Source organism: Urocitellus parryii, chromosome 7 (assembly GCF_045843805.1).
Source record: "Urocitellus parryii isolate mUroPar1 chromosome 7, mUroPar1.hap1, whole genome shotgun sequence".
In the NCBI taxonomy this organism is placed as follows: domain Eukaryota; kingdom Metazoa; phylum Chordata; class Mammalia; order Rodentia; family Sciuridae; genus Urocitellus; species Urocitellus parryii.
This window is the reverse complement of record NC_135537.1, coordinates 154,239,465-154,255,400: the sequence shown is the minus strand read 5'-3', so window position 1 is coordinate 154,255,400 and position 15,936 is coordinate 154,239,465. Positions and strand designations below refer to the sequence as shown.

At 42.9% G+C, this 15,936-nt stretch overlaps 1 protein-coding gene across 3 annotated transcripts in view; it reads left to right on the top strand.

The window, feature by feature from the left end:
• Hlf (HLF transcription factor, PAR bZIP family member) overlaps nt 1-15,686 on the top strand; it is a 51,881-nt gene extending 36,195 nt beyond the window's left edge. For 2 of the 3 annotated variants that reach the window (XM_026407801.2, XM_077800726.1), the window contains exons 3-4: nt 6,087-6,307; nt 11,285-15,686. In XM_026407801.2, coding sequence (XP_026263586.2) covers nt 6,087-6,307; nt 11,285-11,503 — 440 coding nt within the window. In that variant the 3' untranslated portion in view covers nt 11,504-15,686. The remainder of the gene's footprint in view (nt 1-6,086; nt 6,308-11,284) is intronic. The other variant, XM_026407802.2, reaches the window with a different exon arrangement.
• The last annotated feature ends 250 nt before the right edge of the window (nt 15,687-15,936 follow it).

Genomic DNA, 15,936 nt, shown 5'->3' with positions numbered 1-15,936 from the left:
TGGATGGAGATAAATACTGTAAGGGAAATAAAACGTGTTAGATTGGCGGTGAGTGGGGGGTAGAAGGACATCAGAGGATTGGAGGAGATGGCATTGAAGTTGGCATCCAAATGATCAAAAGGACCACGCGGGCAGAGGACAGGTGGAAGAATGTTGTAGGTCCAGGGAATACTAAGTATTAAAGCCTGGATGATCACACTTGGGGTGTGTGAGGAGCAGAAGGAAGGCCACCGAGGGAACCTGGAATGTTATCACGTGTGCCAAAGGAATATCTTTGAAGGCTCGTTATGGGAAGCCGGCCTGCATGCGTCTGCATTTGTAGAATATCTTCTGGTAGCTGCATAGCACCATAGGGATGTGCATGGAAGGAAGGAGGACATACAGTAGTCAACTGTAATACAACTGTAATTTATTACTTTGATGCAGTCAGGGGAGGGAGGTGCTGGCTTAAACAAGGGAGGTAGTGTATATGATTTATTTCAAAGTCTTTCTGATCATTGTATTCGTATTTTGCATGTGTTGATGTACAGATCATGCATTGAGCGCCATCACGTCCTAGGCATGGCGCTAAGCACTTCAACCTCTCTACATACATCTCCCACACAACACAGTGATGCAGGCATGCGAATCTTCTTTTGCATGTGAGGAAACTGGAATGCAGAGATACAAGGGGAAAATGGGGAGGGGGATCACCAATCACTTCTTTCTCCCAAACGGACTTTGTTAGAATTTAGAGGGGGCACTTCTTTATGATTCTTTTATTCCCAGATGTTCAAGGGTATAATGTACAGGTGGCAGAATCAGAATTCAAACCCAAGTATGACTCACTTTGCAGCTTAACTGTACACATTTCAATTCTGCTCTAATGTAAATGTGATTGTAAACATCACCCCATACACTGTAGCTCAGCTCACAGGTTAGTCATCCATTGCCAAGAGAATGTTTAACAATTACACAAACTCAGGAGCACACACAAATAGCGTTTGTTGTTCTCTCATCTGTAATAACTGTGTGTCAGGTGCCTCTGACCTTGGCTGGACTCACACATCCAGGGAGAAGGTGATTTAGCTGACCTAGATTGGCTCACTCCACATCATCTACCTCCTCCAGCAGGCGAGATGGGGCAGGTTTATGGTGGTGACAGACACACTTCAGAGAATCGGCAGAAATGTGTGAAGGCTCTTTAGTTCCAGCCTTGGGACTGACTTTCTGTCACTTCTGCTACATTCTGTTGGCCAGCCCAGATACAAGGGATGGGGAGATAGGCTCTTCCTGAGATTGCAAGGTCACAGGGGATAGGACGTGGATGAGACCTTTGGCCGTAAGGACACAGCTACCTTTGCAAAGTGCTTGTTGTATGAGATTACAAACAGGTCTCGCCATTGGAATAGACACCACTGAATCTGCCCTCATAGTCCAGAAAGCCAACCTCCTTAGGATGTTCTTATGAGATTTTATTAATCTCTGTATACATGTGAGCATTCTTTATTGATTCTGTTAAGTCCTAGTCTCCTAGGCTAATTAGCTTCTTGTCTTTTTTTTTTTTTTTTTTTTTTTGATACCAGGGATTCGACCCAGGGGTGCTTAACCACTGAACCACATCACCAACCCTTGTTATTTTTTATTTCAAGACAGGGTCTTGCTAAGTTGCTAAGATTACTTTGAACTTGTAATCCTCCTGCCTCAGCCTCCCAAGCTGCTGGGATTACGGGTGTGTACCTCTGTGCCTGTCGGTTCCTAGTCTGTTGAAGATGTTTTCAGAGGTAGGGACATTTTATACTGAAGCAGACAAGGAGCCCTGATGGTGGTTTTCTTTTGAAAGCTGGGGATGCCGAGAGGGTAAAAGAAGCTATTTCAAACCCACCTTATGATTTTCTGTGGTCTGGGAGATCATGACAAGCCACCAACCAAACTGATTGTGGGGAGGAGGGGAGAGATGGGCAGGAGAGAATGATCTGGCAGCAAATTTTAAATCACAGGAATTTCACCCATCAATTCTAAAGGGAAACCTCTGCCCCCCCCAAAAAAAAAACAACAAAAAAATTTTCTCTTCTCTCAGCCTTTTGTGATAGGATCATGTTCCGCCTATTAATGCTAATCAGTGATAAACCCTGGACTATGGTATGTGTTTTGAAGTGACTGCTGCAAATTTAATGCTTTGTTTATTTAACTGCCTGAATAAGGAGCACATCAGAAGGGTTGCAATTAGCCTTGAGGATTGAGTAATGAATACAACTGTAATTTATTACTTTGATGCAGTCATAAATTAAACAAACAAACAAACAAAAAAACATTGAGAACCTGCTGTCCCCATTCACTGATGACTGTTACCTCATCAGCTAATTGAACATGAGCTGCTAAGTTCCTGTTAATGTAGGAAAGCAAGAGGAACATCCTATTTCACATTGTACTCTTTGGAGGTTTTAGTCACACCTCATTGGTGACAAAAGTGGAGACCAACCCCGGGTTTGAAGGTGCGTTCTAATCTCTGTCCAGATTTCTTTAAGCTCTTTGTTCCACCCTTTCCTCCAGAAATCTTCCTTGGTCCTTCTGGAAGTGACTTTCATCAAGATGCTTTTAGAAGAAGGAAACAATGTCCCATAAACTGCAGAGTCTGTGTAACCGGGTTGATCTTGTGGGTATCACTGGGGATCTTTCCAACACAGCCCTGGAAAACACCAAGCTCACACTTCACCCAAACAGGAGAAAAGCCACGTGGTTATCTTAACGGATGCTAAGAAAGCATTGGAGAAAACTTAATACATCATTCCAATACAGTAGGGCTGGAGGGGTGGAATGCCTTAACTTGTCCAACCGTATCTACTAGGATTCTAGAATAAAGCTTCCTACTTCAGGGTGTGAAGCATTAAAGCATTTTCCACTGGAGTGTGGGACAGGCAGGGGTCACTGGTCTCATGGCCTCTTACTCCTCAGATCCTGCAGAGCCTCGTTCATGCAGTGAGATTGAAAATTTTATAAAGGAATGTAGGAATTACAAACATGAAGAAGCCACGACTGTTCTTAGAGGGAGAGTTGATGATGCACCAAAAAAAACTAAGAGAAGCTAGAACTGTTGGAACTATTAGGTCTATTATATATTTTATATATATATATATATATATATAATATATATACTATTATATCAGTTAAATATATAATTTAAAAATCTAGGGGCTGGGGATGTGGCTCAAGCGGTAGTGCGCTCGTCTGGCATGCGTGCGGCCCGGGTTCAATCCTCAGCACCACATACCAACAAAGATGTTGTGTCCGCCGAAAAACTGAAAAATAAATATTTTTAAAAATTCTCTCTCTCTCTCTCTCTCACTGTCTCTCTCTCTCTCTCTTAAAAAAAAAATCTATCAGTTGGGGAATGCTTAGGTAATTTCTTATGCCCAAACTATATTAATTTTGTTCAGCCTTTAAAAAGAACAAGGTAGTTTATTTGTACTGATGTGGGAACTTGCAAGTGGTATGTTGGTATATTGAAAAAGTAATTTAAGATAGGTGGATCGTATAATCCCACTTGGCTTAAATCACTTATGTGTAAGAAACCAAGGCATGAGAGGTTCACAACCAAGTGGTTGAGGGTGGTCATCTCTGAGAAGTGATGTGAGAGGGATTGGGAGAGAGGAGCATAGTAAGACCTAGGACTTTAGCTCTCTGGATACATTTCTGCACTTGGAATTTTGCAGGAGATATTTTTGGCGGTGTAAAAAGTTAATGTACTGATACATTCTTAAACCTACAATTTTTACAGGAGGATGCTTTAAATCCACAAAAGGTAGGGAAAAAAATAACAAAAGCTCCTCTGCCTGCATCCCAATGACACTATTGACATTTTGGAATAAAGGGGGGGAATGAGTCCAGCAGAAGTCATTCAACGGAAAATATGGATAAATAAGACGGCAGGAGAGTCTCTGGGGGAGAGAAAGGCCTTGGCTTTGTTTCATGGTCCTTTGCCATCTGCTATTTGCCACTGGGGAAGCCATTTTTACTTGGGCTATGGTCCAGTCAGGTTTTCTCCATTCTGCAGGTAGGGAGGACCTGCTTCCCCTGGAGGAAAGGGCTCGAAAAAGAAAGAACACTGAGAAGGAACTACCTAAATGGGAAAGTCCCTGTTAGAATGACCACCAATGACTGCCATAGCTCAGCATCTCAGAAGAGCACCAAAAACCCAGGAATGCTCTTTGTAGAAGCTGAACATTGAATTGGTGTCATGGCAAGGAGTTGGGTGGAGATGAAATGAAAGACCATGTGGGATGGGTGTGTGTGTGTGTGTGTGTGTGTGTGTGTGTGTGTGTAGCTTAAGAATATTTAATATAGCATAAAAGTACGATACTGAAGTATAAAGGAGGCTCTTGTTGTAACTTGGAGCAGTTGCATTTGGGAAGTATTAACAGATGCTTGAGAAGATAGGGGAAGGGCCTAGATAGGCGCTGGCCTGTGGGGTGGTAGTAAGGGTCATAGTGAGGGAGCGTTAGGTTGTTCTGTTGTTAAGCTCAAAGAGAATTTTTTAAGGAAAATAAAACCCCCGTTTGGTTCATTTTCTGAGGCAATGTCAAGCAGCACAAGAGCAAATCCAGCTTGACACCATCCAGCACAGATCCCAGCAGTCTCCAGAAGCTGGAGCTAAGCTGCAGCTTGGCTAATGAGAAATGCCCATCCCCTGCCAGTGCCTCGGGGCCCATCTCTTCCTCTTTGGCAGGCAGGCTGCAAATAGCTCAAAGCAGAGTGGGGACCTGAAAGGTCACCCAGAGCACTCATTTTGCAAGCTCCCTACCAGGCCCTTCCAAAAAAACAGACAAGCATGGTTTCACGGTTTTGCTAGAATGCAAGCCAATGGCTTCTGCTCCAACCTGGGGTAGCTTTTAATGAAACCTAAAGGGTACTTCACATAGTGACCTACCATTGGCAGTGAGGATGAAGAGGAGATGAGCCAAATAGCCATGCTGGGTCCTCTCATTTATTTTCTGGGTGTGAAAGAAGCAATTGTAAAATTCAGGTGAAATTAGAAGTTAAGATTCAGAGCTCCCAGCATAAACATGTTGGTCTGTTATTAAGTTCACTTTCACCAGTAAGACATATTCAGGAACACAATAAACCCATTGTTCTATGGATGCTTGTGCATTTCGGTGGTTTAGCCTGTACAACCGTCAAGTGGAGGGTAGATTGTCTCCATTGCGTCCTCTCTAAGTTGTTAAGTATGTTTGAACTTGCCCCCTTCTCGCTGTCTCCACTGCCATGGGTGCATGGTTTATTGCAGTGAACTTGTATCTGATCTGTCTCCAGGGGTGCCCCCTTCAATTCCTTCATGACACTCTTTGAGTCTGTTCACCAATCCCAGACTTCTTCAGTGACATTCAGACCCTTTTAAAACATCCTTGCTAGTGGCCACATCTCTTGCATGTGTGCTTTCCCAACTCCATTTCTTCTTTGAATTCAGCCTTCCAGCCCCTGGAGGTCATCTGTGGTTCCTCAAAAATGCAAACCCCTGCCTTATCAGTTTTTCCTGAAAAATAATTTTTTTTTTTTTTTTTTTTTGCAAATCACTCTCTCAAGATGCAGCTATGGCAAATATCCTTTCCATGGTGAGCTCCCCAACCCTTATGGTGTCATGTTACCATTTCCCACACTCTGGAACCACAGGAGACTTACTTCCATCCCAGCACCTACACTCTAGCTTAACTGGCTAATTACTGGTCTTTCCCCAGGACTACCTGGAAGATACCTTGAAGATAAACACCATGCTATTCTGTCCACCGCAGCCAGCAGTCCATTTAACACATAGCTATGTGAATGTGCAATAGGAAAGAAAGAATGTGTGTTTTTTAAACTGAGTTTCTCCCTGCCCTGCCCAGTATGTGAACACGTGTTTGTGTGTCTTCGTGTTGCCTGATGTGACATGAGTGAAGTCTGCATTAATCCTGCTGGGTTCTCAGAAACATGGTGAAGATGAATAAGACAAATGACACCAGAGTCACATATAGGTTGGAGACTCTTGCCACTCACCTTGGTGTATCATTAAGTAGCGGTCTGCTGGGTCTCCCTGCAGTGTTCATGAATTTTAAACTCCTGTGTTGTTCCAGGTCAGCTGTTGCCAGCAAACCGCAATACACCAAGTCCCATTGATCCTGACACCATCCAGGTCCCGGTGGGTTATGAGCCAGATCCAGCAGATCTTGCCCTCTCCAGCATCCCTGGCCAGGAAATGTTTGACCCTCGAAAACGCAAGTTCTCTGAGGAAGAACTGAAGCCACAGCCCATGATTAAGAAAGCCCGCAAAGTCTTCATCCCTGATGATCTGAAGGTAAATTGGAACTGGTAATCAGGCTTTGGGAAAATGGAGAGTGGAATTGAGAGGCAAATGCAAGGGGTGACTCCAAGAAGCTCACATAAGCCAATGAATGAAGGGCACGGGGTTGCTGATCTTGTTTGGTGGCTTGTAGCTTCTTGGTCTACGGCTTCCTCTCTGGGTGTCTTCTGAAAGATGATTTCATGTCTTGACACTGAATAGAAATAAGGAGAAATAGTAAGATGTTAGATTGATGTCAAGTCTAGGAAGGAAAGACACCTGCTGCCTTCTGCAAAGAAAAGCCATGAAATATCCCATATTTAAAACCCCAATCTTTCAAGGTTGGAAAGAGAAAGAAAATACCTTGGGAAGGATATCAGGACCTCAGAGTCCTCCAACTGTTATCTGCCGTTTGCAAATTTGTGGATAACCATTACCATTTCCCAGAAGGCCTCACAAATGAACAGCCAGAGATAGAACTTCCCTTCACGTTGCCAACCTGGGGTGACCAGGGTGTGATAATGTGAATGAAGCTGGCAGACTCCTTGATACTGTTTATAGGTTACCTTCACTTTGAGTTGCAAGTGGTGATCACTTGAGCATCCCAACAAAAGGCTAATTCTAGATTGGGTTTCCCTGATATCTTCAATGGTATACATTATTTATAAGGGGAAATAGATTTACCTTAGGAAATTGAATACAACGTAAGACAAAATCAATCTGACATATTTAGTCATAATTTAGGATGAGAATTCTTTCCAAAATCATGCCATGTCTACTAATACCAACATGGAATAACTTTTTTTTTTTTGTATCTGGTATGGAATTCAGGGGCATTCAACCACTGAACCACATCCCAGCTCTATTTCAAATTTTATTTAGAGACAGGGGTTCACTGAGTCCCTTAGCGCCTTGCTTTTGCTGAGACTGGCTTTGAACTCACAATCTTCCTGTCTCAGCCTCCTGAGTTGCTGGAATTATAGGTGTGCGCCACTGTGCCCGGCATGGAACCATTTTTTAATTGGCCATTTCATAGAACTGTTTTGAATATATTCTTCTTTCCAGTCAGGAGGACGAATGTAGATATGATGGTACATATTCAAGGCACTGAAACTATATTTAATTAGCTCTTTTCTAACATCTGACTCCCGTTTCTCAAATCTAAGTATGCTCATGTGTCGACTTTCCTGGGCCAGGAAAGGGGGAGTTTGGGACATTGTCTGAACTGACTTAGTCCAGTTCCTGCTGCTTTTTTCAATCTAGGATGAACACAGTAAGAAGAAGTACCCAGCAGATCCAACTCACTGTTGTCACCCACATATCTGAGATTACCTTAACTGCTGCAGAATGGGAAAATGTCAGGGCTGAAAGGGACCTTAGAGATCCATTAGTCCAGAGTTATCACTTTGCAGTTGAGGAAATGGAGAAGCAGAAAGGGGAACTGAGGTTAACTCTACTTTTAGAGTAAGGCCAGCTCCCAGGTTGTCTCATTTCCAGAAAGGTCACTGCAGCATGTTATCCTGACAAGGGATACAGCAAGGGCCCTTACCCTGAGAATCTAAAAAAGGAAAGTGTGTGCTAAAAAGTCAGAAAATCTAAACTAGTCAGGCTGGATGGGATGAGACCAGGGTGTGGTGGGATTAGATCCAGGACAAGTTGGATGTCTGGTACGGTCTTGTGTTCTTAGTGATCCAATTCTAGGTGTGTTTCAGAGCCTCATACCGTATCCTAAATCAGGGAGCCCGTTCTATATGGATTTCCTCTCCTTTGGGAGGTAGTTTGAAAGGATGCCGCTGAATACTAGATAGAACTTTCAGCCAGACTTTCATAGAGTCTCCAAATTTACACCCTCAAAGCAAAGAGCAAGATTGCTTAATAATCCAGCTAACCTTAGCAACAAAGAGGCCAGGTGAAACTGTACTGGAATTATACATGGGACGACTGTCATAGCCAGGCCTGACCTTTTCATGACCTGTTCATGGGCAGAAACATGCTCTTGCCATGTACCCTTGGGTTTTTCTTTTCTTTTTTTTTTTTTCCAATTGTGTATAAAGCCTGAAGCCACAGACCATGTGCTGGCGTGAAGCAGGAAGAATTGTGACATGTTCTCCTTTCAGCAGAGAGGACTGAGCTGGGGTGGGTGGGGGAGGTGTTCGTAGCCCCAGCATGGGATGATGAGTGGTGAACCGATGCCCACCCCAAACTGGTCTTTCCCACTCCTCACTGCCAGAATTGAGCACGCTCCCCCTGGGAGAATTAAGGAATGGCCTACTGGGATTTCTAACCGAAACATCAGCCTATTCATCTTGATTTCTTAATATTTTAACAGTCCATTCACTTACTTGACAAATATTTTTCAAATGCTAGTGTGTGCCAAGCCCTGTCTTGGGCCGGGGATACCAAGGATAACAATGTCAGCCAGTACTGATACTGTTCCTGGCCTCATGAAATTTCTAGTCTGGTAAAAACAAAAAACAAGAAAAAAAAAATGCTAACCTATGAGAAGGATCATGGCTGTGCGGGTCTTTGCTGGTGCAAATGACTGAGTATCTAGATGGCATCAGCATCTAGGAGGTTGGGAGAAGGGCACAGGGGATGTCATGCCAGGTGATATATCAGGCCTAAGCAAGACCCTGCTTTCCCCTCCCCACAACTATCCTGTGACGATAAAGGGAGGCGAGCTGGTTTTTCCAGGCCAGGACGCTTGGTCTTCTTCATTCTGCCTGCTGCATCCATTGTTCCATCCCCTATTCCTCACTTCCCTCCCAGAGACATTTATGTTTCATTCTGCATCTTTGCCAGCTCATCTGCATGTGTGGACTGGTGAGGCTAGAAATGAAAGCACTTCAGACGAGCTCCAAGTAGAGACAGAGAGGCTGGTTGTTACCCTGAGCTCAGCAACTGACTCCCTGGTCCTTAAGACCTGATAGGATTGTCACAGACCAGCAAGTCCATGGCCTATGGCAATACCTCCCCCCAGCCCTCTCTTGTCTATGATTTCCCGGGGGCTTGTTCTGTCCTCGCTCACCTCCTGGGCTCCTCTTCCCTGGTGTGTAGGTTCTGATCTGTCCTGAGTCAGCTCCTCTTTGGAATGCCCTTGGAAGCTGCACTCCCAGACACACTGACCAGTGTGGTAGATTTACCTACAAAGGGGGTGGAATGGGGTCCTGCATCCAAGTGACACACACATCCTCCAGCAGAACTGGAAGCCCACTGTTGTGAATATGCTTTGGGCACCCTCCACCCCCCTGATGTCATTGGCTCTCCTAGTTCCTCCCAGTCTCTCTCCCTTTCTTCCAGCTCCTCCAACTCCCTTTCAGAAGCACAAATGAGAGGTTCTACCAACAACCCTAGCACACTCGTCCAAGCTTACTTATCAGGTATTCTTCAGTGGGCAGCCTCCTCCCTCTGAAGAATTCTGGTACCACCTATCATAAAGATTTTTTTTCACTCTATTATACATTATTATAAAATGTATGGAAAGCTGGGGGTGCTTTATAAGTAAGATGACAGTGACCAGCAGACAGGACACACTTTCCACCTCACCTACTCTGCGTAGTGTGAATGTGTGCTAAGGGTGACAGGTAGGTCTGGGGAAAGACCATGATCTTGGACTTTCCTGGCAGCCTTTCCCCAATCCCAATGACCTCTTCCAATGCCAGCTGTCCCTTGGAATCCAGGGGGAGGGTAAGGACTGGCCTCACCGACATATTCTGGGTGGCATGCACAGGTAAGACGGAGGGGTTTTGCTATTGCCAGTTGTTAGGCAAAGACACTTGCAAAATTGACAGGTGGCACTATCAACGAACTGGGAAGGTCTAAAAGAAGACTCACAGTTCTTAGTCTCCCTAAGACGCTTTGCCTTTCTTTTGTTAAGGGGAAAAGGAGGGTCTGCTTTCACACTGACCAACTGAATTCTCCCCAGGCTGGCTGGGGCCTGGTGAACAGCTAAATAGAAAACTAGAGTAAGTTATTTAAATGTTAGCCACTGATGTGAGTACATTGGTTAGTGGCAGGACAAAGCACTTTAAAAAAAAAATTTCCATTTTCAACCACCAGAGTGTACATGCCCATTATATAATATTCTTTTAGTTCAGAAAGACATAAAAGGTTAAAGACCCCACTTGTCTCCTTTGTCTCTCTCTACAGTCACTTTTTAGAGGTACCACTTTTGTAGCTTGGTATAAATCCTTCTAAGCCTCTTTCTACGAATATATTATGTTACACTTTTTTAATCAAACCAAAATGAAGTCACACATATTTATCAGCAGGTTGTCCTTGGTTCCACCCACACTGTAGTATATCATGAACATCTTTTGGGTTCAGTGGATTATTATTTTTTAACAGCTATAGAGTGTCGCCGTGACTATCCTAATGTAGTAAATCTCCTACAGATAATTATTTTTCCCCCATTTTTTTCCTTTACAGACAATGCTACAATAACAATTCTGGGCCTGTGTCTCTGTGCACAAGCATGGTCATTGCAGCAGAATGGAATCCTAGAAGCAGAATTGCTAGATGGATAGTAAATGCACGAAATGGTTGAGACATGTTGCTAAATTGCCTTCCAAAAAATATTATATGAATTTACTGCAATAAATAAATAAATAAGCATAGGAGTACACATGGAAGGGGGAAAAAAAAGTTCTTAAAAATTTCAGCCAAGAGAGGCAAGAAGATTGGAATGTCGTTCAGGGTGAGAGGCAAGTCACTTGCTTTCATTCCAGCTCTGATGTCTCCCTCACTGAGCACATGCTCTGTTGGGCAAAGAGCATCGGAGCCTGTTGTGACAAGTTGGTCCCTGCTCCAGGAAGGAAGCCATGGCCCGTGGGCCGCTCTCTCCCATGTGCAGAAAGTGCCAAAGAAGGAGGCCCAAGTTAAGCACCTGGGCTGGTGTCTCCGCACAACCCTAGAGGCTGCCAGCCCCCTGGCCGAGGCGCTGCATTGCTGAAATCTAATATCTTGTTTCTTTTTCCTTCTGTCACTAATGAGCAGGATGACAAGTACTGGGCAAGGCGCAGAAAGAACAACATGGCTGCCAAGCGCTCCCGCGACGCCCGGCGGCTGAAGGAGAACCAGATTGCCATCCGGGCTTCGTTCCTGGAGAAGGAGAACTCGGCCCTCCGCCAGGAGGTGGCTGACTTGAGGAAGGAGCTGGGCAAATGCAAGAACATACTTGCCAAGTACGAGGCCAGGCACGGGCCCCTGTAGCATGGCATTTTTGCGGGCTGGCTTTTGACTAGATGGACAGCTTGTTTCCTGTCTGATAGCACCACACCCAAACCAACCTTTCTGACATCAGCACTTTACCAGAGGCATAAACACAACTGACTCACATTTTGGTGTGCATACGTGTGTGAGTGTGTGTGTGTGTGTGTGTGCACGTGGGCATAGGCGTGCCCATGTGCTTGTGCTCATGAGTGTGGTCCACCGTGTGTGTGTGTGTGTGTGTGTGTGTGTGTGTGTGTGTGTTCCTTTGCACTTGCCATTTGAAGATGGCCCTCTCATCGTCTTTTAGTTTGAACAAAGAAAGGTGCCATGTTTTGACTAGACTCTGGAGACCTCTTGTGGGTTTCCCTCCCCACTCCCTTTTCCACTTCTGCCCTATCCTTGTGGCTTCACATTTCCGGCTTACCTACTCTTCCAGGACTCCACTTGGATTCACTTAAGAAGAGCCCTGGTAAAACAGTGGGTCTCAGTTCTCAAGAGTACAAACTCTTGTTTTTGTTGAATCCGTAAGTCGCCATGCTGATAACGGTGCACACAGTAACTTAGCACTACACACGCAGCTCTGTTCCTTTATAGGTTGCTTTCATTTCCCGCCCCATCCCACCCCACCCCCAGTTTTGGTGATAATCATCTTCAAATTTAAAGTGCTGTTTAGATTTGTTAGATCCCATATTTACTTATTGCTATTTACTAAGTTTCCTTTTCATTCTACCGGCCCCCAGATAAGTAAGAGTACTATTATAGAACACAGAGTGTGTTTTTGCACTGTCTGTACCTAAAGCAATAATCCTATTGTACGCTAGAGCATGCTGCCTGAGTATTACTAGTGGACGTAGGATATGTTCCCTACCTAAGATTTTTTCACTGTCTTTTAAAAAAAAAAAACAAAAATTAAAACAATGCATTTGAGCATGACCAGAACATCCCCAGGACAGGGAAGCAGAGGGTAACGGGAGGTCTATGAATGAGGGGTTAGATGGATCAGTACATGAGCCAAAAATGCTTCTTGGACTAGCCTGTGGCATTGACCTTGGTTTCATTGTCTCCCTTCCCCCGCGCTCACCCCACTCTCACTTTTCTAGTTAACTTTTTCCATATCCCTCTCGATAGTCAAAAACAATTACTTAAGATTCAGTTTTTCCATTTTTTTTTGGTAATATATATATATATATTTTTGTGAATTCTATTTTGCTGTTTTTAAAAATCAGTTGATTCAGTTAATAAGTTGATGTTTTGTAAGACCCTCTATCCTCGTGGTATCATTTCTGAATGCCTCATCAGTTAAGGATTCTGGAGCTTTCGTTTCTTATTCTCTGTTTGCTTTTGAACGGATGTGCTCTTATAAAGTGGACTTCTGAAAAATGAATGTAAAAGACACTGGCGTATCTCAGAAGGGGATGGTGTTGCAAACTGTGGTTCATCCAATCGATTTAAATGTTTACTGCAGACCAAAAGGAGAGACTATTAAATTGTTTAATGTTTATACAGAGTAATTATAGGAAGTTCTTTTTTTGTACAGTATTTTTCAGATATAAATACTGACAATGTATTTTGGAAGACATATATTATATATAGAAAAGAGAAAAGTATTCCTTGTTTTAAAATTATATAGCAAAGATATATATTCACCGATGCTGTATAGAGAAGAAGCGCTTTGGGGTTTTTGAAGTCTTTAATATTTTAAGCCTATTATTGACACATCAGCATGTTTTCTGCTTTCAATTAAAATTTTATGACAGAATCGAGGCTCGCCGTGACAAATCCTGCTCCGATGCTTTCTTGTTTCTTATTAGGTCTCAGAAAGAAGTCAGTTAACATCACCCAAAAGCACAAAATGGATTTTAGTCAAATATTTATTGGATGATACAGTGTTTTTTAGGAAAAGCATCTGCCACAAAAATGTTCACTTCAAAATTCTGAGTTCCTGGAACGGAGCATTGCTGCCAGTGCCCCAAATGATTTTGTTTTCTCCTCTTCCGGCCTGTGCATCTCACGCCGTGTAAGGTTGACATCGGTGCTATGTGTATGGCTTATGCTCTGATAGATGTTTTGACTTTAAAGATGATTGTTCTTCTGTTTCACTAAGTTGTATAATTGTCAAGAGATTCTGCTGTTACTGCAAAGAAACATTTTGTGCTAGATTAAAATCCCCTTTCATCCACGGGAGTTTTCTATTTTCCTGCCTCCACAGCATCTTCATTCTTTAATGATCTGCCGGGTCCCCTGTCTATGCATCATACTGCTCCTCTCTAGTGTCATGGACTTTGGAAATGTGGCCAGTAGGCTATTTCTACTAGTACCCGTTTTGTTCCAAGCCACTGAGAATGTCAGGGGATGGGGGAGTATTGGAACTAATAATATACACTATTTAGGTAAATAACGAATAAAAATCAACAAAACCTTTGGCAATCTTAAGAATTACTGAATATGAAATTCAGTAAGGGCCCCAAGTGGACATAGAGTTGGCCTTTTTACAGACGAAGAGGCTAACTGCAGAATCCTTAAATGATAGTCGTCATTAAAGCAAAGAAGGACAAATGACACCTTTAAGTGCAGAAGTTGAAGGGCCTTGCTATGGACCATCCCAATTTTGGAAGTGTCACATGGTAACTGAAAACAAACAAACAAACAAACAAACAAACCATATTTGAGCACTGGTCTTTCTTGGAATTACACTGTATCAAATGAGCATCATAGATGTTTTCTGCAGAATGAATAAAATAATCATAACAAAATGTATTCTTTTTTTGTGCCAGGAGAGGTTTCAGAAACCTACCTTGTCTTAAAAAATTGAACACTTTGGAGTCTGTACAGGTGCCTTATATGCAGGTCATTGTCACACATACACACACACACACACACACACACACACACACACACACACACTCATGGACTGGCTGCCTGACTGTCCAGGGGAATTAAGTAATAAATAAGCTAATTTTTGCTAAGTAGAGTGGGAAGCCACGGTCTGACTAGGAGTGACTTGGATCCAGGGTCAAGTGAGTACTTGCAGACTGCAGCTATTATGAGAGTCTTGTTGTCATTTTTCACCATTTCATCCTAAGCATCTTTCAGAGATTAATGATTTGGCCATTAAAAAATGAATACAAGTCACATCATACCAACATTATTTAGATGCAATATGGGATGAGTGGCATAGAACTTCCTGATAAGGTCACCTCACTGTTTCTTTTGATTAGATTTTCAAAAAAAAAAAAAAAAGGCAAAGAAATGATCAGCCTATCTCTGCTGCTTGCTACCTTGAGAATGTGGCCACTTTGGACCATTCAGAAATCACATGAGGTAAGATTGTGCTAGGCCTTGGTCTTTGAATACCACAGGTCTCCATGGAGTCAGCCCTCAAACCAGAACCTTTTGTTTGAAGAGAAGGAGAGTATGGATGTGATTCTGGCACTGAGTTGGTGAGAAGCTGTATAATCTAACCCAGAGGTTCCTTCTAACCCTCTTGATTTTGTCTGGAAACTCATAATTCTAACTGTACATTCAAAAGGTCTAGGGTCAGAAGAATCAAGGAGAATTTTAAGCAGTACCCTCTGCTTTGCCTCGGAGTGAAACAACAGACGTTCTGTAAAATGCAAAGTTGACTTTGGATTTTCTAGTAATTCATCAAATTTCCCCCTTATGTTCCTTTTAGGAAAAATCACACTTTATCAGTTAATTAGTGAGATCCTAACACAGCAGCCTGCTTGGCATACTGGGGTCAGTCCCCTACAGGTGCCTGAGATGTGTTATGCCCTTCACAAGGTAGACACCTTCTGCACCCAATGTACCCACTTCCTCCTGAGGGCTCCTTGGCACTCCCCATGGGCAAGACCAGGTTCACCTGGGGGTGTTCCTAAAATTAATGTTTCTAAGAATGAGCAAAACTTTATTTTAGGTCCTGATGAATTGGATTTAGTGACCAAATTCAGTGCATTTTGCAGGAAGTCAAGAGTATGCAGGGGAGTGTGTGAATGTGCATGTGTATATGAATAAGTCAAGACATAAAATCTTACATTTTTTGAGCACCTTACCAAACAACAATAACCCATTATCTTTTTGGCAACACCACAAAGATCGAATCTGTTAAACAGGTACAAGTTAACATGAGGTTAGTTTAACTGTACATCATGATATTGGTGGTATGTATGCTGTTAAGTCCAAATCTTTCTGTTATTCTTAATGTTTAATAAACTTTGAATTTTTTCCCTTTCTTTCATGTATTTTTGTTAAGCAGTTGGCACAGCAATTGGATTCTGTTTGACCTCCATAACCAAGAGACTATTTACAGAGACTAATTACATAGATGATAAAATTATAATACTATATAATTAGTAACAAATTAACATTTACTTGGTAATTATGAGCCAGACACTGTTCTACACACATGAAATATTTTATTTAATCCCATGTCA